The following is a 22,732-nucleotide window of genomic DNA, read 5'->3' as shown; positions in this document are numbered from 1 at the left end:
GGTTATAGTGGTTTTAACTTAGGTATAGTAGGCCTATCCCAGGGATGAAGCCTGCCTTCTGATGTGTGTGTCATCTAACTTGCTCTAAAGTTGCTCAAACTTGTGCTACAGTAATCACTAAACAGTATAGTAGCCATGTTGTGTTTTTTGACATGAAAAAACACACCGTTTTCTATTAGTTTCGGCATCCTTTTGATTAGTTTATTGCAACTAAATCCATGCAAAATGTACCCTGATGAATATATTGATTCTGACACACGTTTTTATTATTAATTATTGTAATTTAAATACCACTCACCGAAGATAGATGGTCAGGTGCTCAGCAGCCGGGACGGAACACCTGTAGTTGGTGTCCATCCGTGAAATCCTGCCACCGACCCTGGCAAGCAGGTCATCAAACTGGGCCCCCGGTCAGCCTCAAATACCGCTGGAAGTGGGAGTCATCCAGGTGAAGTTCCTGGAGAAGGCGATGGTATTCACCCAGCTGTGTTCGCCTCCAGATGGTGTCATGAACCCACGCACGAAGGCGTCTGGTTTTCCAACCCATCTCGGACTTCCACAGCAGGTATAATGTAGTGAGAGTAGGGATGTCGGACATGGTTGAGAGCCTTCCATTCCTGAAGCGAAGGGCGAATATTCGCCTGTTATTTAAACGCAAATTTTGAGTTCCCTTCTCTATGGAGTGTGTATGATCCCCTCAAGTCATCCTAGTAAATGCACCTTTATGTCCAGGTATGAGTCATTTTAGTTACTGGTAAGTAGGGCATGGTTAATGCCTGAGGTATATAGACATTACATAATTTAACATCTGACTATGTTTTGAACATCTTATAACATGTAATGTGTTTTCTTGTATTTCAGGCCTTCATTGGCTGCTGTTTTGCCTTAGCTGTTGTTGCCACTAATGTATTGCCTTGTGTTACTGCTAGTATCCAGTCTGTTTTTTAGTGTTTGTATTATCATTGCCTGACTGATACCAAGCTGTCATTTTTAGATTGAACCAACTGGTTTGTTTGCCATTTGTTTTCTTTTGTTTAATACGTGTTATTGAACGTGTGAAGTGGGCGGCTGGCTTGTGGTGGAGGCTAGGCACTCGAGGTGGTTCCCTGCACTGGTTGTAGTGGTATAAGCACTGGGACACAATATTTTCACCTGTTTGCTGTGGTTATGGTTTGCAGTGAGTTCACTAGTGGTGGGTAAGTTGCACTCCTGGAACACACCCTTAAGTGATAGATTGCCTTCCCATTGCTGGCCTCCACACACTTTCCCCCTTCCCTGTGTTAATTTTGATTATTGTTTTAGTGGGGTGAAATCCCCCAGGTGGCGTTGTCTGGTCAGTGAGATATTTGTTGTTGGTTAAACACCAGCTCACCCTGCCACATTCTTTTTATATTTTAGATTTAGCAACATCAGTCTTCCCCATAGTATCATTATTGTTGCTGCTAATGCTAATAGTAGACCTGTTGTCTTCAACTGTTACAATTACGATTACCTCGGCTTTTATCAATACTCTGCTTCTCTCGCTAATTTATTTATTTATTTTTTGCTAATCTTCACACTAGTCTACCACTATTATTGGCATTGTAACCATAAGTATGTGTCTGTTGTTGTTCATGTAACAAGGACATATGTTGTTTTTGTAACAAGAACATATGTTGTTGTTGTTCTCTTTGCCTGTCTCTATCCTGCTTCTCCTGCTATCCCATTGTCGGCCCATCCAGTCGAGGCAGATGGCTGTTCAACATGAGTCTGGTTCTGCTTGAGGTTTCTGCCTGTTAAAAGGAAGTTTTTCCTTGCCAATGTGCCGAATATTGCTAAGTGCTATTCATGGTGATTCATGTTGGGCCTCTCTTTAAATAACATAACAAAGAGTCGGTCTAGACCTGCTCTTTTTGTAAAGTGTCTTGAGATAACTCTGGTTATGATTTGACGCTATACAAATAAAATTTGATTGATTGATTGATAAGGACGCTGCTAAGCGTCTTCTGTCCCTCCGCCAGGGCTCACACAGCATGGCTGAATTAGCCATCAAGTTCCGGATGCTCCCTGCAGAGAGCGGCTGGAATGACGAGGCTCTCCAATGTGCGTTCCAGAACTCTCTGAATGTCTGAAAGATGAGCTAGCATCCCGTGAGGAGTCTTCAGACCTCGACCAGCTGATTTCCCTGGCAATTGGGGTGGATAATTGGCTCTGCGAGCGCCGTAGGGAGAGGACTTCTCCCTGTTGCTGTCTGGTAACCACAGAGAGATAATCAGGTTGCATGTAATTGACAGTTCTCATACTCCACATGATTTGGCGCTATACAAATAAAATTTGATTGATTTGATTTACTTTCCAGATATATTTATATTTAGATATATGTTAGTTTATATTTTAGATTAGTAGAGTTGAGTTTATTATTTATTATTGCTGTTAGAATTCCTTGATGTATATATTCCTTCTTCTATCTATCCATCCATCCATTATCTTCCGCTTATCCGGGGTCGGGTCGCGGTGGCAGCAGGCTCAGCAAGGTGACCCAGGCATCCCTCTCCCCAACAACATTTTCCAGTTCCTCCTGGGGGATTCTGAGGCGTTCCCAAGCCAGACGAGATATATAATCCCTCCAGCGAGCTCTGGGTCTGCCCCAAGGTCTCCTCCCAGTTGGACGTGCCTGGAAAACCTCTAAAGGGAGGCGCCCAGGAGGCATCCTGACCAGATGCCTGAACCACCTCAACTTTCTCCTTTCGATGTGAAGGAGAAGCGGCTCTACTCTGAGCTCCTTACCCTATCTCTAAGGCTGAGCCCAGACACCCTCCTCCACTCTTATCCCAACTGCGTCACACTCGGCTGCAAACCGACCCAATGCCTGCTGGAGGTCCCAGCTTGATGAAGCCAACAGGAAACTTTCATCTGCAAAAAGCAGAGAAGAAATTCTGAGGTCCCCAAACTGAAAACCCTCCTCCCCCCGGCTGAGCCTTGAGATACCGTCCATGAAAATCACAAGCAGAATCAGAGGACACCCGACAATATCCCCATTCTGGGTCAGCAGTTCTCCACCCCTGCTGAAAACAGCTTGAGCCAATCCCTGCTTCCCCCTCCTGAGTCGTCTAACGGTTTGCCAGAACTTATTTGAGGCCAACCAAAAGTCTTTCTCCATAGCCTCTTCAAACTCCTCCCACACCCGTGTTTTTGCTTCCGCACCCACTGAAGCTGCAGCCCTTCTGGCCACTCGGTACCTGTCTACTGCCTCTGAAGACCTCTGGGCTAGCCCAGCCCGAAAGTCCTCCTTCTTCAGCCTGGCAGCTTCCCTCACCATCGGTGTCCATCAACGGGTTCTAAGGTTGCCGCCATGACAGGCACCGACAGCCTTCTGGCCACAACTCCTTGTAGCCGCTTGCACAATGGAGGCTTTGAACACAGTCCATTTGGATTCCATGTCCCCAACCTCCCCCGGGATACAAGCGAAATTCTTCAGGAGGTGGGAGTTGAAGACCACGGACAAGCTCACCCTTACTACACGTTTAGGTTAACCAGGTCTATCCGGCAGTTTCCCCCACCATCTGATCCAACTTACCACCAGGTAGGGATCAGTTGTCAGCTCTGCTCCTCTCTTCACCCAAGTGTCCAAAACATATGGCCGCAGGTCTGATGTAACAACCACAAAGTTGAACATTGATCTAAGGCCTAGGGTGTTCTGGTACCAGGTACACTTATGAACAACCCTATGTTCAAACATGGTGTTTGTTATGGGCAATCCATTTTGAGCACAGAAGTCCAATAACAAGACACCACTCGAGTTCAGATCAGACTAACCGTTCCTCTAACTATATCTAGTTAGTAACGCTCCACCTTCTGCACCAGCTCCGGCTCCTTCCCCGCCAGAGAGGTGACATTCCACGTACCAAAAACCAGTCTACGCTGCCAGGGATCAGCACGTCAAGGCCAAACCTTTGCCTGCTGCCCAGTGTAAAATGCATCCAACCCCTATGCCTATCCCTGCAGGTGGTGGGGCCACAAGGCGGCGGCTCCACGTTGCTCGTTCGGGCTGAGCCCGGCCGGGCCCCATGGAAAAAAGCCCGGCCACCGGACGCGTACAACAAGCATCCCCCTCATGTCTGGCTCCAGGGGGTAGCCCTGTTCTCCCTTGCCTTTTCATAGGGGGATTTTGAACCACTCTTAGTCTAGTCCCTCCCCTGGGACCAATTTGCCTTGGGAGACCCTACCAGGGGCTAGTACCCCGGACAACACAGCTCCCAGGTTCCCAGGGACAAGCAAACCCCTCCACCACGTTAAGGTGGCGATTCATGGAGGGTTCCTTCTTCTAGTGTTAGGGTTATTTTTACCGAGTATTTATTTTCTCCTGTGCTGTAGTCGCTTTGATAACCTGCTGCTGTAACACTACAATTTCCCAGTTTGGGATCAATAAAGTACATCTATCTATCTATCCATCTATCCATCCGTATTGTGTTTGGGGAACCAATATGCAGTATTGTCCAGGGAGAACCCTCAGTCATGCATGGACTGTTTTGTAGAGCCTGCACTTTGGAGTGAAACGGACAGGTCCCTCCCTCTCTCTCAGCTTCCCAAGAAAATAAGAGAGAAAATGTCAAAATCGTATGAAGTAGATATTGAAACTGTTTCCGCTGAGTATGATGAATTATCCTGTGAGCAGCAAATGGCAAAGGGTGTCTCATTTGCCCGCCCCTTTGAAGAGCTCCTCGGCCGGGCCATGGATATATAGTACCTCCTGAAAGCCTCCCTCTTGATCTGAAGAGGATGTGAAGGTACGCTCCAAGCCAGTGCGCGTACCCCTCCTGTCGGATTTCAAAGACCTGTTGTGCAAACAGTTTGATGTCCAGCAGCTGCACATAGTTGGTCGCCCTCCTGTAGAAGGCTTTGAGACACGCAGGGTGGGGAGCAGGTTGCCTGTAGGCCGCTCCCCCTGGTGGATGTAGCCCTCTATCCATTGGTCTTTCCCTCCAGCTCAATGCTTGGGAAGGCCAACTGCCCTAGTAAAAACTGCAGGGTTGTGGATGGCTTGCTTGCTAAACTACATAAAGCTATAGCTGCACAGACCTAGTTGGCTAATTCTTGTACCATTTTGTCCCTATATCTCTGTCACCTGTACTGCCAGTTACAGAAAGGTTCTGGGGTTCCAGCCATGCATATGAGCGACAAATGACTTTCTTCTGTGATGAGGGAGCTGACGCAGTGGAGCTGACGCAGTGCAGCTGCCGCGAAGGCACCACAACAAACAACTCTGTCCGTGGTTCTGAAACAACTGCCCAATCAAGCAATTCAATCTGATAAAAAATGTATAGATAAGTGAAATTACAATGTAAAACCTGACATGAATGACAACGTTTTTGGAGCCCCCCATATACAGTACTGTGCAAAAGTTTTAGGAACGTGTGAAAAAATGCTGTTAACTAAGAATGCTTTCAAATATAAAAATAATAATTGTTTATTTTTATCAATTTACAAATGATAAGTCAGCGGACAAAAGAAAAATCTAAATCATATTTTTGGTGTTACTACCCTTTGCTTTCAAACCAGCATCAATTCTTATAGGTACACTTGCACAAAGTCAGGGATTTTCTAGGATTATAGTCAGGTGTATGATCAACCAATTATACTAAACAGGTGCTAATCATCATCAATTTCACATGTAGGTTGAAACGGCTGTGTGCGGGACCAGCGCACACAGCCGTGCAAAATCACTATACTTCCGACCAGAGCTGGATAAATCAACGGAGAAGTCAGAACGCGGAGCCAATCAGAGCGCCTACACAAAGTCGGTGCAGAGCCAAACAGAGTGCCAACACAGGGTCGGTGCAGAGCCAAAACAGCAGCGTCAAACAGAGGTAGTGGCCGATGACACAAATGGCCACACACTGCAAAACATAGTAAATCGATCACTAAATAATAATTACAATTTGCATGAGAGCCAGTTCTTAAAATATACAGTTCCTACCAGGAAGCAGAGGTGAAGAGTCTCAGGCAGCAGAGAGGAGGAAGGCAGCAGCCCAGGGTTCCGCCAATGATGGCTGAGAGGAAATAATAGCTGTTAACTTTCACCAGATCAACCAACAGCTGAATGGAAAAAGGCAGACAACGCCTCGTCTTACTGTCCAGAACGCACACCGCGCACCAGCCGCGACTCCAAGGGAGCAGCCCAACTCCCAGTCACACCACGGAGTTATTAATTAAAAAGAGTGACGGGAGACCGAAGAAGAAGAGGAAGAAGAGGAAGAGGCCGTTGGGGTGTATATATAAGGGCGCACAGCGCCGCCCTGCAATCTATGTGCCATGCTTTTGGCACAGTGCCCACAGTGGTAGGGAGAGAAGGTAGTTATACTGCATCAGCAAGGTCTCTCCCAGACAAAGATTTCAAAGCAGACTGAGGTTTCAAGATGTGCTGTTCAAGCTCTTTTGAAGAAGCACAGAGAAACGGGCAACGTTGAGGATCGTAGACGCAGTGGTCGGTCAAGGAAACTTAGTGCAGCAGATGAAAAACACATCAAGCTTATTTCCCTTCGAAATCAGAAGATGTCCAGCAGTGCCATCAGCTCAGAACTGGCAGAAACCAGTGGGACCCAGGTACACCCATCTACTGTCCGGAGAAGTCTGGCCAGAAGTGGTCTTCATGGAAGAGTTGCAGCCAAAAAGCCTCCGACATGGAAACAAGGCCAAGCGACTCAACTATGCAGGAAAACACAGGAACTGGGGTGCGGAAAAATGGCAGCAGCTGCTCTGGACTGATGAGTCAAAATGTGAAATATTTGGCTGTAGCAGAAGGCAGTTTGTTTGCCGAAGGGCTGGAGAGCGGTATAGTAATGAGTGTCTGCAGGCAACAGTGAAGCATGGTGGAGGTTCCTTCAAGTTTGGGGCTGCATTTCTGCAAATGAGAATGCAAATGAGATTTAGTCAGGATTAATGGTGTCCTCAATGCTGAGAAATACAGGCAGATACTTATCCATCATGCAATACCATCAGGGAGGCGTATGATTGGCCCCAAATGTATTCTGCAGCAGGACAACGACCCTGAACATTCAGCCAATGTCATTAAGAACTATCTTCAGCGTAAAGAAGAACAAGCAGTCCTGGAAGTGATGGTGTGGCCCCCACAGAGCCCTGATGTCAACATTATGGAGTCTGTCCGGGATTACATGAAGAGACAGAAGGATTTGAGGAAGCCTACATCCACAGAAGATCTGTGGTTAGTTCTCCAAGATGTTTGGAAAAGGCAAAGGGTGGTCACACCAAATATTGATTAGATTTAGATTTCTCTTCTGTTCATTCACTGCATTTTGTTCATTGATGAAAATAAACTATTAACACTTCCATTTTGAAAGCATTCTTAGTTTACAGCATTTTTTCCACACCTGCCTAAAACTTTTGCACAGTACTGTATGTCTCAAAGAAGACTTTGAGGGGAGCTCATGCTCTTTTCAGGGCAGTGGAGTTCCCCTTAGCTCCCACGTAATTTGAACCTTGAGTTTAACCCTAAATAGTCATCCTGCAGTCTGAAGAAAGAAATCTCCACAACACCTGAATATATTTGTGTTTTCCATTTATGTTGTATCGGACAAAATTCCAAGCAACACAATAAATTAACACCAGCTAGACACATTTTCAAAGTAGCATTCACTTCTTGTTTATTGTTTCATGTTAACTGGAATAGAGCAAAACAATGACATCTTGTTTAGTTACAAACATATAAACTAATTCATTCATAGAAAACAACAAACATCTGGTATCAGGTAGTACACCAGTCAATGCACTCATCTGATACCATCATTAATCACCCCCCACCACCAAAAATATCAACTGGTGACAGGATAATTATTGTGTGACGATATCAAACATCTGTGTGGTGCTGCTGGACAGTGTGATGTTAGTTAATGCTTGTGAAATGTCCACAATCAATATTTCTCCCACAGTACTACATTTTTAAAACCCTTTATTGGCCGATGGTATCACAATCAGTATCAGGAAGGAAAAAATGGAATCTAAGATTCACAAACACTGCCCTTTGTGTAAATCTTTTACTGCAAACATATCAACTAAATGATTTCTCTCCTGTGTGAGTAACACATGCTGAAAGTATGACCACACTCTGAGCAGCTGAGTGGTTTCTCACCAGTATAACATCTCATACCACTGACAGGGACTTCAACATTTCTCAGAGTTTAAACCTGACTGATGTTCTTTGGTCTCCTTCCAATCTTCCTCACTGTCTTCAGTCTCAGAAGAGTCTTCAGTCCTGACCTCAGTCTCTGGTTGTAAATGTCTCTCTGGATCTGAGTTCCTGGCTGGTTCTGTTCCTCCACAGTCCTCTCCATCAGCTCTTGTTTCTGCCCCTCTTTGCTCTTTAGTTTGGTTTTGATGAAGCTCTGAAGCCCGACCACCAACACACTTGTGTTTTGTTAACTGGTGATACCAAGAGAATCTTTGGTTGCAAACGCTGCAACTGTAGATTTTCTCCCCTTTGTGATGAGCCAAATGAATAGTCAGATAAGACTTTGAGGTAAATCTCTTATCACACTCGGAGCAGCTGAAGGGTTTCTCTCCTGTGTGAACTAACATGTGACTGGTCAGATTTCCCTTATGCTTAAACCTTTTATCACATTTGGAGCAGCTGAAGGGCGTCTCTCCTGTGTGAACCAACATGTGTGATTTCAGTTTTCCTTTTTGGTGAAATCTTTTACCACACTCGGAGCAGCTGAAGGGTTTTTCTCCCGAGTGAACCAACATGTGTGAGCTGAGATCCCCTTTTTGGTTAAATCTTTTGCCACAATCAAAGCAGCTAAAGGGTTTCTCTTCTGTGTGAATAAACATGTGTCTGTTCAGACTTTCTTTATGGGTATATCTTTTACCACACTCAGTGCAGCAAAAGCGTTTCTCTCCTGTGTGAACCAGCATGTGATTTGTCAGACTTCCTTTTTGATTAAATCTTTTACTGCAAACAGAGCAGCTGTAGGGTTTCTCTCCTGTGTGAATTCTCATATGTGCAGTCACATTCTGTTTCTCTATGAATCTTTTACCGCACACAGAGCAGCTGAAGGGTTTCTCTCCTGTGTGAATTCTCATGTGTGTGGTCAGTTTGGGTTTGTCTTTAAATGTTTTACCACACTGAGAGCAGTTATGTGATTTCTTATAATTCTTTGGTCTCTTTTCTTTAAAGTTTTTCACAGAGTTTAAACCTGTCTGATGTTCTCTGGTCTCCTTCCAATCATCATCACCGTCTTCAGTCTCAGGTTCAGAAGAGTCTTCAGTCTTGACCTCAGTCTCTGGTTGTAAATGTCTCTCTGGATCTGAGTTCCTGGCTGGTTCTGCTCCTCCACAGTCCTCTCCATCAGCTCCTGTTTCTGCCTTTCTTTTCTCCTCCGTTTGGTTTTGATGAAGCTCTGAAGCCTTCTCCCCTCTGTGTCGTGCCAAGTGAAAAGTCAGATAAGACTTTGAGGTAAATCTCTTACCACACTCGGAGCAGCTGAAGGGCTTCTCTCTTGTGTGAACTAACATGTGTGATCTCAGATTTCCTTTTTGATTAAATCTCTTACCACACTGGGAGCAGCTGAAGGGTTTCTCTCCTGTGTGAATTCTCATGTGTCTGGTCAGTTTGGGTTTGTCTTTGAATGTTTTATCACACTCAGAGCAGCTATGTGATTTCTTCTTATTATGTGGTCTCTTATCTTTAAAGTTTTTCACAGAGTTTAAACCTGACTGATGTTCTCTGGTCTCCTTCCAATCATCATCAATGTCTTCAGTCTCAGGTTCAGAAGAGTCTTCAGTCTTGACCTCAGTCTCTGGTTGTAAATGTCTCTCTGGATCTGAGTTCCTGGCTGGTTCTGCTCCTCCACAGTCCTCTCCATCAGCTCCTGTTTCCATCTGTTCGGTTTGTCTCTGATGAAGCTGTGAGGACTGAGGTTTCTCTTCATCATCTTCACTCTTCACAGAGACTTGAGTGAAGGGGAACTTGTTGGTATCAGCCTCACCCAGTCCTTGAAGGTGCTCTCCCTCCTGACTGCTCCAGTGTTCCTCCTGTTCCTCTTTAATGTGGGGGGGCTTAGTGTCCTCCTGGTCCAGACTGGGGCTCCACTCCTGCTGCTCAGGTTGAAGCTCTTCTTTACTTACCAACAGCTGCTGGACGTCTGCAGGACACAGTAAACACAAATAAAACAGATGTTACAGAACACCACCACTACATGTTTAAACAAATCTGAAAAACTTTAAGATCGCTGAAGAGAGACAGAAACTTTGTCATAAAAGTACAGCTGACAACTCACCAGCTGTGAAGACATTCTCATAAATTGGCTGAATAACAATATGAACCTCCTGCCTGTTGCTGGGTCACTGATCTCTATGCGGGGTTAGCAGTGTTAACACCTGTTTACATACATCAACCAGAAAAGATAAACATCAACATTTTTTAAAATAACATTTAAGAAAATAAACCATTGACCAACATTCAGCAGTCATTCAGCTGAACTACAATAGAGAAGGTTTCATTGTTCTGGAATCAACTGTCCAAATATTCAAACTGTTCTGAAGGATCTGAAAATGTCCAGCAGAGAGCGCAAACAGTTCATGTGATGAAGTTCATGTAGACTTCACTGAAGCTGTACCAACAAATAGCACTGAAGTTTTATTCCTTTGAACAAATTAAACATGAACAACAAATCACATCTGCAATAATGAAAAAAGTCCAACATCTGTAAACTAAACCTGTGAACAAGAAAGCTACATCAGCAAAAGGCAGATAATATCACCAACTTCTACTTCCAACCGTCAGTTGGACTGAACTCTGTGGGGTGAAAGTAAAGGCTTGGATTTGAGAAACAAAAGATGGTTTGGGGTAATTTGTTCTAAATCTTCCGCATCATTAGAAACTGTGCTGACAGAGATGGCAGGTATGTATATATCCGGTCGAGGCGCACAAAAAAGTCTCTTGCACTCCGCACTATGGGGAAACAGGCCTTCCACTCTTTCGCTCCATGACAATGGAATGCCTTCCCTGACCACTCGAGGTGACGACAGAGTGTAGAAACTTTTAAAAAAGGACTCAAACCGTTCTCTTTAAAAGAGCCTTCTCTTAATTCTGCTTGCTTTTACTTGTTTGAATGACCTGACTTTCTTTTTATTAGACGTTCTTATTACCTTCTTATTAATATTGTTATTCTATGGATTACAGACCTGTGGCACTGACGTCACACACCATGACGACCCCGGAGAGACTTGTTCTGGAGCACCCAGGGTCAGGCCCAGGGTGATTGTGGATCTGAGGAGGGCAAAGACATTGGTGACCCCTGCTTCCATCCAGAGAGTCAGTGCGGACATTGTGGAGCATTATAAGTACTTGGGAGTGTACTTAGACAATAAACTGGACTGGACCAAGAACACTGAAGCCGTCTACAAGAAGGGCCTGAGTCACCTCTACTTCCTAAGTAGGCTTAGGTCCTTTAACATCTGCAGGACGATGCTGAGGATTTTCTATGAGTCTGTGGCGGCTAGTCCTACCCTGTTTGCTGTTGTGTGCTGGGGCAGCAGGCTGAGGGTCGCTGACGCCAACAGACTGAACAAACTGATTCGCAAGGCCAGTGACGTTGTGGGGGTGGAGCTGGAGTCCCAGACGACGGCTTCAGAGAGGAGCCAAGTTATGTGATATGTTGGACAATGTCTCTTACCCACTCCATGATGTGCTAGTTAAACACAGCAGCACGTTGTTGAATCATTCCCCCCAGATGTACCACAGAATGCCACTTGAAGTTAGTCCTGCCTGTGGCCATCAAACTTTCCAACTCCTCCCTCTGATTGCCTGACACTTATTTTTAACTGTGCACTGAACACTGCTGAAACACTGGATAATAATTTAAGAGTACTCAAACTGCAATAATCTGACATAATGCTGGAAATGTAACAACCTTGTGTTGCTGTATTTAACCATTTACCTTTTTATTCAAGTTTTGTATTGACTCTTATTCTGGCAATTAAATGTAATTCTCGCTTTAATATTTGAATCACCACACTTAGCATTTTATATTTTATCTTTATTTCCCATTTTATAAAGCACATAATCAACCTATTTTTAGTTCTGTTTAAACCTAACAAAGAGTCGGTCTAGACCTGCTCTTTTTGTAAAGTGTCTCGAGATAACTCTGGTTATGATTTGGCGCTATACAAATAAAATTTGATTGATTGATTGATTGACTGAAACTGATCAGCCATAGCTTTATGACCACTGACAGGTCGAGTGAATATCATTGATTATCTTGTTACAGTGGCACATGTCACTTGGTGGGATATGGTAGGCAGCAAGTAGTAGGGATAACAAACCACCACTGCCATCTATCATACTAAGCAACGTGAGGTGACTGCGTATCAAATTGGAGGACCTTCAGACATGCAAGAGATACCTGGATGAATACAGAGACTCCAGCATCATGGGGTCCACTGAATCATGGCTCCGCCAGGACACGTCTGAGTCTATGCTGGTGTTGACCTGAGATCTTTGGTTTTAAAGCCCCTTTAAACCCAAATCCACAAAATCCTTCTAACTGTGTAATTTAGGGTCTTATGTACACACTAGTTAGCATCTTAAAAGTTTTACAAAATTAGTTTTAATCGAAATTCGAGTTATTGCCATTCTTTCTTTGTTAACTTCCCTGAAGCTGGGGTTAAATTGGGCGTGGTTATGTATGATTTTTATCACGTCATAAATTTCTTTGAACCGATCAACCGCAGTTGTCCCGCCCTCACAAGTGCAATAACACTTCTCGGCTCGCGATCAATCTTCCTCTCTGAGTCTGAGCTAACTCGTGTCCACATACCTTGAACATCTCTGCACACACCTGTTGCAGTTACCTACCTAACGCTCGCCTTTTTCCCCATCATGCCTCTGTGTGCTGTCCCCGGGTGCACATCCACCATCTAAGATGACAACGTGTCATTCTTTTATTTTGTAAATGCGGGCGTCTTGGAGAAGCAGCAGTGTTTCCGCCACATACATTTAATGAATTGTTGCAGCCGCTGCTTCAGAAGTTGTAATTGAACGACTCTTTGGAGAAATCAACGATCGTCCATCCTCTCCTCATTGAGGATGATCAGTGAAACAGTGAACTTGTGAAGTCTTGGCAACCACATAAACAACAGCGGGACCAGTTTACTTCTAACGGCAAAAGAGGGTCCGCTCCGCATCGCTGACATCGGCATACATACGCAGTTCTAATACGCAGTGTAAACAATCCACGTGCCCATATCAGCTGTGCGCTCAGTATCAAACTTTCAGCTCCCTGGCATTCTTCCTCCAGCAAGCTGCACAATATTATACTGAAATGAAGAGATGTTGTCTATCTATTGGGGGGGGGGGGGGGGCAGTAGCCAGTAGCGGTGCAGAGAGCAGAGGTGCAGGTGTGCTGGAGCAAAGTGATCAGATTAAAGTAGTTTGTGAATTAAAACTTAATGGGGTGAACAACAAAGTCCAATTAAAGTGTGGAAGTAAGAAATAACCATCTAGAAAGAGGTTCAGTCTACATGTGATGTGCTTCTCACAGAAATCATTGATATACGAGATTAATTGAAGTCAATAAATTACAAAGCCTGTAATTAATTACGTTCACTTTTTAATCACCTGACAGCAATAGTTTTGATATGATGTGCACATGCGCACATACCTGGGTGGTACAACAAACCCTCTACCCTGCTGCTGAAACAAATCCTAGATGAAACACTGCTTTCCCATGCGCCATTGTTGTGTTGACAGTTGCCATGAGAACGCGGACAGGCCTCATCTGCCACGCCTACACAGTCCTGAGAAATGGTCTGAAGAGCTTAATCAGCTGTTTTTCAAGAAGATTTTCTAGTGGTTCTGAAGATTTATTTTCATTCAGATTTTTGTGGACGCTTTATGACACACTAAACTCTGATATCATGTATGCATTTTTGCTATTCAAGCCGAGTTTCCAGTGCCTTTAAATATTACACTTCAGGCCTGGGTGCGTAGCGCCCCCAGTGATCTTCTGACATAGCACCCAACGTTATAGGTCTGCCGAGAAGTCTGCCTCTTTGTTATGTTCGTTCTTTCGACCAGAACAGTTGGTAAACATAGGGGGTAATTCATCTGTCTCAAGGTCCGATTCACAAAGCACATTGACCTGATGATATTCAAGCGCAAACTCGCCCATAAAGTTTCACAGATCCGTGCAGCTTGCTCTTGTTTTGTCTCTGATTGTGGAGAGAAGCTGTCTGCAGCTCCACTCTCTGCTGTGCGGTGCTGCGCTCTCAGCTGCGCTCGCACTGACGGACCTCAACTGCATGCACAGATCGATGAGGAGACGAGAGAGCAGGGGGCAGATCTTTGAACAGCTTTCTATAAAGTCCAGACTCGACAGGTGTTTACTAGTATAACTGTAACGCAGCTTTATGTTTTTAAAACGAGCACGCAAGAGCAGCGTATAGTCCATCCATATAATGCTCCCCCTCCTGCGTAACGGCTCTGGACATGTGGACAAAGTGTGCCTGTGTGGTGAGGTTGAGCCTCGCACAGTCCCGGACTGTTTGGTCTCCCGATTATAATAATAATGGCAATATATTATTAACAGATTGTTTTTACAAATATATTTTTGATAATACTATATAGTACTGCACCGCAGCTCCCACCACCTGCTGTAAGTGCTGGCGTTTGTGCTTTTTGCCCCGAGGCATAGAAAAAGGGACACATTTCCCCCCGAATGTTTGCATAACATGACTCAATGAAATATGCGCAAACGGCTCCGGAGCACACAGACGCTGTTTGCTCTGCAGCGCACTTTGGGGTGCATTGGAGTATGAGAGAGTCTTTTTGTCATTTGCACAGGTTTAGCAAGCACAAAAGCCGTGCAAACATTAAGTGAATTCCCTCCTTAGAGTCTTACCAAATATATATACAAAACAGAGCACCATGGTGTTCACCTGCGGTGTACCGGAGTGTACAGGAGAGCAAGAAGAAAAGAGTGGAGTGAAATACTCCCCGTTTAAGTCCAGTCAAGAACATTGATTGCTGCAGGCGATGAAAGGAGTACAGGCTCTGAATGTACAAAAGTAAAAAGTATTCCTCTAAGGGACATTTTACCGACCATTTCTGTGCAAAGCTAACTAAACCTCACAATAATATTATAGATGATAATAACAATTCAAAGACGATTAAACTTAAATATTCTAGCTAAAATAAAATAAAACTATATACTGTCAATAATGAACATTAACTTTGTTCTAGCGTTGTAACAACAGCAGAATTTTGAACTTCAGCGATACACGATACTTCTTTTGATAACTGGGCAAAACGAAAAAAGTCCTCGGCACACGAGGATAGTTTTCTTTGTTTATTATCACTGGACACTGTCTGGTTTTGCTGCAAGCCAAATATCAGACAGAATAATAAAGACTGAACCGAACTGAGGTCCCAAATGAGCACCTGGATCATTTTTTACAGCTTTGAATTCTGTCTTGATGTTGGGAAGGCAGCGTGCACAGACCAAAATAAAAATAACAGATAATTCCCCTCACATGCATTAAAACTCAAGTAACGAGTCTGTTTTGAGAATGTAAGGAATCGAAAGTACAGATTGTGTTCAAATGTCGGAGAGTAAAAGTAAAAAGTTGTCCGAAAAATAAATACTCAAGTAAAGTACAGATACAGGAAAAATCTACTTAAGTACAGTAACAAAGTATTTGTACTTCGTTACTTCCCACCTCTGAATAGCATGATAGGACTGAGGTTGAAAATTGGCGAAGTTGCCCTTAAAAAAGAAGTGCTGCTCATGATGATTCATGTTGGGTCTCTCTAAATAACAAAGAGTACAGTCTAGACCTGCTCTGCCTGTAAAGTGTCTACAGATAACTGATACAATTTGATTGATTGATTTGATTGAAATCTGATGTTTATAAATGCAATGTGTTTTCTACACATACAAAAGGTCCCACAGTCATTCAAGGTTCACACAGCTTAATAGTTTGGAGTGAAACTTATTAATCCTGAGCTCCATCAGAGTTGTCTTCAAAGTTTAATTTAAGAAGTTTATTCAGTTCTCAGTTTCCTCTGTATACGGGTCAGTGACAAATAAGGGTGGGCAAGATGAGAAATTCAAAAACCTTTTCAAAACTTGTTTGCATTTCTCAGGTTTGGTAAAATGTAGATTTCATATATATGTTTGTTTCATGTCATTTGAAATTATATTTACATCATTTATACATACGGAAAGACTAAATGCGCCTGAAAATGTCAAGTGGTGTAACCCCCAAATACTGAGAAATATTTAATGTTCTATTCAGCTAGTGTGTATGTAAATGTGCTCAGAGAAATAATAACTCAGTTATAAAAGGATCATGCGATTTTTATTTTTTTAGGATTATCTATAAATACTTTTTGTATGAATTTTTGCAATATTGGATGAGACATATGCTGAAATCAGCTCGGTTTTCTAAATATTCTGTGACAAATTATGTGAAAAAAAACCAAACACATGTTATTCCACTGCAATAGGGGATAACATTTTATTCCAAATGAATTTTCCTGTATATTTTGATATTTTGATTAAAAATACTGGTTACGCCAATTGACACAAATCGGTTACACCAACTGACCATGTTGCTTCTACAGTCCAAGGCCATTGTTTGTCAAAGAAATTGACACTGAAAATCAAAGCATGACATAAACAAGGTCGACTGAAATCAATGTGTTAATTTAATTTAATTTAATTTAATTTAATTTAATTTAATTTAATTTCAATGTACACTGCTCAAAAAAATTAAGGGAACACTTAATCGTCACAGTATGACACCAAGTCAGTTAAACTTCAGGGATATTAATCTGTCCATTCAGGAAGCACGAGTGATTGTGAATCAATTTCACCTGCTGTGGTGCAAATTACAGAGACACCAGGTGCAATGGAGAGGCAAAAGCAAGACAACCCCCAAAAAGGGAATGGTTTTGCATGTGGTGGCCACAGACAGTTGCTCTCTCCTGATACTTCCTGACTGAGTCTTCTTTAGTTTTGTGTTCTGCTAGTGGCCTTGTCACTACTGGTAGCATGAGGCGGTACCTGCAGCCCAATCAGGTTGCACAGGTAGTCAAGCTCCTCTAGGATGGCACAGCCATACGTGCGGTCGTAAGATGGTTTGCTGTGTCTCCCAGCACAGTCTCAAGAGCATGGAGGAGGTACCAGGAGACTGGTTGTTACACGAGGAGAGCTGGACAGGGCCGTAGAAGGGCATCAACTCAGCAGCAGGAGCGATATTTGCTACTTTGTGCGCGGAGGAACAGGAGGAGCACTGCCAGAGCCCGACAACATGACCTCCAGCAGGCGACTGGCTTGCATGTTTCTGACCAAACAGTCGGAAACAGACTCCATGAGGGTGGCATGTGGGCCGACGTCCTCTAATGGGACCTGTGCTCACAGCCCAGCACCGTGCAGCTCTATTAGACTTCGCCAGAGAACACCAGAATTTGAAGGTCCGCCATTGGCACCGCGTTCTCAGATGAGAGCAGGTCCACCACTTTTTCAAAAGATATAACACTGAAAACTTTAAAATAGTTTCACATAATAAGTGACTTTATATTACATGTTTAATCAGCAGAATAAACTACTGATATTTTTACAAAAGTGACCTCAAACTGAAAGGCCTGTAATAGGAGTCCAATGGTGTAACTGGTTACATCATTTGACATTTTACTTTAAAATCTAATTTTACAGGCATTATCATGGACACCTATGCAAGCACATTGCCTTAGTGTGAACATTTCAAACATTATTTTTAAAGTAAATACACATCTTTATAAATATGATGTATTATCAAAGTGTTTCTAAGGTCATACCATTTGACATGTACCTTGAAACATACCTGACTGTTGCCTTATTCTGTCAAATGAGTAACTAACTTTAGCATCCAGCAGTTTGGATCATCAGGGGTCCTTCTTTGTGATTTCATTTCCTGTCGCACAGTCTTCTTGCACAATATGACAAAATGGCTCCTTAAAGGCCGCCTTGACATTTAAGTTTAAGTTGACATGACTGACACGTTTCCCCAAATTATTTATAAAAATCTGAAAGATGATGTTCCATAATTTTTATTTACTATTGAATATCACTAATGTAAGATTATGCCAAACTAGTTTGTAGGGTGTTTTATTTAGAGTTTCACCTTTTTTAAGCAAGTCTAATTTTTTGGTACAATTTATTTTGGTTACACCACATTGACATTTTTGACATAATCCACACAGTATTGTATCAAAATTGATCAAAAACATCAATTTAGCATTAGGGCCTTAAAAAAGAGATTGCTTGAAAGTCATTTTTAAGTTTTTTATTTAATTTTAACCCTTTTAAATTTCATTAAACCACAGAGACACCAAAAAAAAGGCGTCACGTCATTGACCCATATAAAAGTTATAAAAGTTAAAGAGTTTGTAGTTTTGCTGCTTAAATGTCCCACGATATTTGCTGCAGTGACATCACTTCACACATGGAAACATTCGCAATCACTGTAAGCAGCTTCTCTTTTAAAGTAAACAGTCGAAGAAGACATTCACACAGCAATACAACACAATAAAGAAATCACATGTAAAGCTGCTCAACATACTTTATAATAATTCATTGATCATTTGGCTCCGTGTTCTAACAATATCACACCCTCTAAGAACTGAGTACAGTTAAAACATGAGGGCCACAGATGACAGAGAGTTTAAGCTCAGCTTAGTTTGATCATAATTAACCCTTGAGGACTTGGTCTTGAACCCTGGGGACTCTGATTCGAGGTTTGGTGACTAAACTACAACACTGCCTTCAGGAAGATGTTACAGAGTCTATGGATTCTGATTATCTGCGTCTTTAAATGCCAATATAAGTCTATTCATACATTAGAGAGGAGACACGTGCTCTCAACCTTATCATCTTCCCACAATTCCTGCAGGCGTGCATTAAGTGAACATGGCTGTGTTGAGCTGTGAGGTCTGACAAGCTCAAATCATGTTTATTGAACCAGAGTGAGGTTGCAGCTGTTTAATCATCGGCTGAGTCATGTAAGGACTGAGCTCAGGTTTACTTTTACCCACCGTTACCAATTCTTGCAGCAAACACTCCAAATGAGTCCAAACACAACATGTGTTCAACAAGCACAATAGCAGCAGCAACAGCAGCAGACAACATGTGAATGAGCAGCTCTGTTTTAACAATGAAAATGATGAACAAACCTGCTCTGTGTAAGCGAAGCTGAGGGCTGAAAACAGCGGCCAGTAGTTTCCGTTGCCGCTCGTTCTCCTCTTCTGACCGACAAAGTTGCTCCTCGTACTCTGCTATCGTTCTTTCAAACTGTTCAAATATGTCTTCAACAACCGCAGTCAGTCGCTGGTTGACAAACGTTTTTAGCACCAGGACTTTAGACATTTTCACACAGTTTTGACTAGCGCTGAGCTGCTAACTGCTAACTACCGCCCCGTCACTCTTCTTCTTCAAATGGATTTCCGGTAGGCTGTACAATAGTTAGTGTAATGCTGCCCTCCACAGGAATTTGCTGTTTATAGATGTTTTTAGGTAGAGGTCTGCAAATAGATTGAAACTGCATTCAGAGAAAAAATAGATTTGAAAGAGAAGGATGATAGACCCAGATCTGTCAACTCCCTGTATGTGAATTAAACACAAGAAACTTGTGCCTTTTGGCCCCACAACTCAAACTTGCAGTTAGATGGGCAGCGACAGCCAGCACATCAACAGGGTTATCAAGTGGGCACCCCCCTTTACCGGTGTTTCGTCAAGCTGGGAAAATGTGTTAAACAGACCGGGATACAGAGAGAAAACACTGTTACTGTGTGTTTTATTAGAATGAAGACAGTGCAAATGTGTGCAGACGCAAACAGCTGTTAAAGCAGACTGACAGCTGATCCGGCAGTGATCAGTCTAGGATTAGTTAGACTGACATGGGAGGAAGTGAAGGAGAACCTCACTAATCAGTCAAGCCAGGAATCATCATGGGTTGGTTAATTCTGATAATGGTTATTCTCTTGCAGTGGAATGCCAGGAGCTTATTGGCTATTGGCCAAGAATTCAAACATCATATTAAAGCAATGGCTGTAAAACCAGATGTCTTCTGTGTCCAGGAAACATGGTTAAAACCAATATTAGACTTTGTCGTACAGGGATATACAGCGATCAGGAAAGATAGAGATCATGGAAGAGGAGGGGGCTGTGCAACATTCATCAGACAACATATCCCAAATAGGGTACTGGAAAAGGGAAGTGATCAGGAATACATAGTAGTGGAAGTGTGGGAAAGAGGGGAGGAGGTGGTCATCATAAACTACTATAATCCATGCAAAAGGTTGGAATTTCATAAACAGACAAAAAGTAATATGGTGTGCAGACTTTAATGCTCACAGTACAATTAGGGGGTGTTCACACTCTGACTCAAATGGGAAAGTAATTGAAGACTTGTTGGATGATAAACATTTGGTATGTTTGAACAATGGCAGAGGAACCAGAATTAATATTACAACAGGTGCTGAATCAGCTTTAGACATCACATTAGTGTCTAATCCTCTGGCTGGAATTAATGACTGGAAGATATGGACAGCCACAACAATAGGCAGTGATCACTACCCAGTTTCGTGTTTGGCGGGAGAAAGAGTGGAAGTGAGTCCAGGGGGTGGAATCCATATGGGGTTTTTCTACTTTTATCATCATAATAAATGACATATTCTCTAAAGTACCAGCAGATATAGGTAGGTCAGTGTTTGCGGATGATGGGGCCTTGTGGAAAAGAGGAAGGAATATGCAGTATATAATCAGGAAACTGCAAGAAGCAATTGATTTGGTCATGGAGTGGGGATTTGAATTGGGTGTAGGTTTTCAGTGGAAAAAACCCAAACAGTATTTTTCACCAGGAAAAGAGTTTAGGAGCACAGATATTTATGTACATCCTTTTGCCAGCGCTCATTGAGAACGATGTCCACCAAAGCTTTGTGGCACTTGGAGTCTCTCTGGATCCACTCCTTCCCGCGTGTTTCTTTCAGGTGCCCATGTTGGCAGCTTCCCATTGTCCAGGTGTGAATGTCACAGACATGGTGAAGGATGCCAACCCATAGTGCCTGCAAAAAAATAAAACCACACTATAACAATGTCATTCACATGGAAATGAATGAAGAGAAAAATGTATATGAATCATATGCTTACAAGAAACTGCTCGGTTGTGTCAGCTGTCTTACAACACCACCAAAAATAGTTTGCAATGTCCTTTTATCTTTGTTGCCTTCAGGAGACAAACAAAAGAAATAATAATGTAAGACATGGGTTTTCAACCATATTCCGTGGAGGGGTGAGAGAATGCAGACTTTCACCCCAGACAAACTTACAGCAGTAATTTTTTTGGCCAGGTTTTTGGCACCATGCCACATGTCCAGACTGTGATGGATCCCAAGGGTCTTGTATTTGCCTTTCTCTGGGTCTGCCAAGTGGGGAATCATGTAATATTACGACAATATTTCAATCATATTTTCAACACATCATATTCATCGTTACATCAGATGAGTACTTACTCATAAGAGCTCCAATACGCGCATGAGCATCCGTGCAGATCTCCACTATCTTTACCTTGGATGTACGCTTGTCAACAGTCTCGATAAAACCCTCCTTCTCCATGACCACAGAGTTCCAGGAGGTCTGCCGCTTATCTATGGTGGCAACATGAATTATCTCCTTGGTGTCATTCTCCATGTTGATGTAGCTGCAGTACTGTGCACAATGGCCTGGCGGGTCATTCCTGCCATCCGCTGAAAAAAAGTACGAAAAAACAGAAAATAAAATATGAGTTAGCTTCTTACATACAATCACACTGCCACTGCCTGATTTCGTCAATACTTGAAAACATGATCAAGTTTAAGCTACGCACCTAGAACCACAACATCTTTCCCTTGAAGGCGACTGAGAGCCTCAGTCCTCCTCTCTTCCCAGAACTCCTTTATCGTGTTGACACAGTAGGTGTCCTGAATTGAGAAGGTGTTCTTGTTCACCATCCCCATTTTCATAAATTTGAACAAGAGGCCACCTTAGAGTAGTTGTTGCCGGACAACAAAATGTTGGTGGACAACATAAAATCTCCAGCTAGCATCCCAAACTTCATGACAGGCTGGGAATTCCACCTCCACAAGGTATGTTTATTGGGACAGATCTAAAAGTCAAATAAAAGTAATGACTGCATTAGGCATGTACAGCACTGGCCATCACTAGAAACTTACAGGGGGTTTTGCGACCATACAGTTATGATATGTTGTGACTGTCAAGACTTACCCATTCCACACTCGTTGCTGTGCCCTTGGAAATGATGTTGATCTCAAAGGGGGCAGCGCAGTTGCACTCCACTCCAGTTCTCAAAAGGCCTGTACATTTATCAACAGGCAGGGTCAGAAAAGTAGCCAGTTGTCTCAAGCAGTCCTCATATATTGAAGCTCTGGCACCTATGATGTCATCTTCACAAAGGACTTGCTGTGGGTCTGGGAAAACGGGTGCCTGATCACAGGGAGGAGGCTCATCAGGAGGGTCTTCATGTGCAAGCTGGTCATGCATAGATTTCAGTTCTGCATTCAACACAACAAACCCAGCCAAATTGTTCAATAAATTAATGGACATGAACATTGACCCATGCATCTGTCACTGGATTCACAGCTTTCTCTGGAACAGAAGGTGAAGATCAACAATAACACATCCTCCCCTCTGTTCCTCAGTAC

The 22,732-nt window shown here is 43.0% G+C and overlaps 1 protein-coding gene across 1 annotated transcript; it reads right to left on the bottom strand.

Annotated features, from left to right (window-relative positions):
- Positions 1-7,654: 7,654 nt before the first annotated feature.
- LOC138611073 (zinc finger protein 85-like) lies at positions 7,655-19,400 on the bottom strand. Its single transcript, XM_069683984.1, has 2 exons — positions 19,208-19,400; positions 7,655-10,136 (listed from the first exon to the last, which is right to left on the bottom strand). The coding sequence occupies exons 1-2, from the start codon at positions 19,398-19,400 to the stop codon at positions 8,158-8,160; spliced, it is 2,172 nt and encodes a 723-aa protein (XP_069540085.1). The 3' UTR covers positions 7,655-8,157.
- Between the last annotated feature and the right edge of the window lie 3,332 nt (positions 19,401-22,732).

This window comes from Semicossyphus pulcher, unplaced genomic scaffold (genome assembly GCF_022749685.1).
Source record: "Semicossyphus pulcher isolate SPU_LCO1_2020_fin unplaced genomic scaffold, fSemPul1.0.p SCAF_11, whole genome shotgun sequence".
Taxonomy (NCBI): Eukaryota; Metazoa; Chordata; class Actinopteri; order Labriformes; family Labridae; genus Semicossyphus; species Semicossyphus pulcher.
Note: the sequence above shows the minus strand (reverse complement) of the source record. Positions and strands in the feature narration are given on the sequence as shown.

Bases quoted from the DNA above. Each gene is read 5' to 3' on its own strand.
- LOC138611073 (XM_069683984.1), bottom strand. From the start codon at position 19,400: ATGTCTAAAGTCCTGGTGCTAAAAACGTTTGTCAACCAGCGACTGACT. The intron at 10,137-19,207 runs GTTTGTTCATCA...TGTGTCCTGCAG, and splicing joins GCTTCGCTTACACAGAGCAG to ACGTCCAGCAGCTGTTGGTA.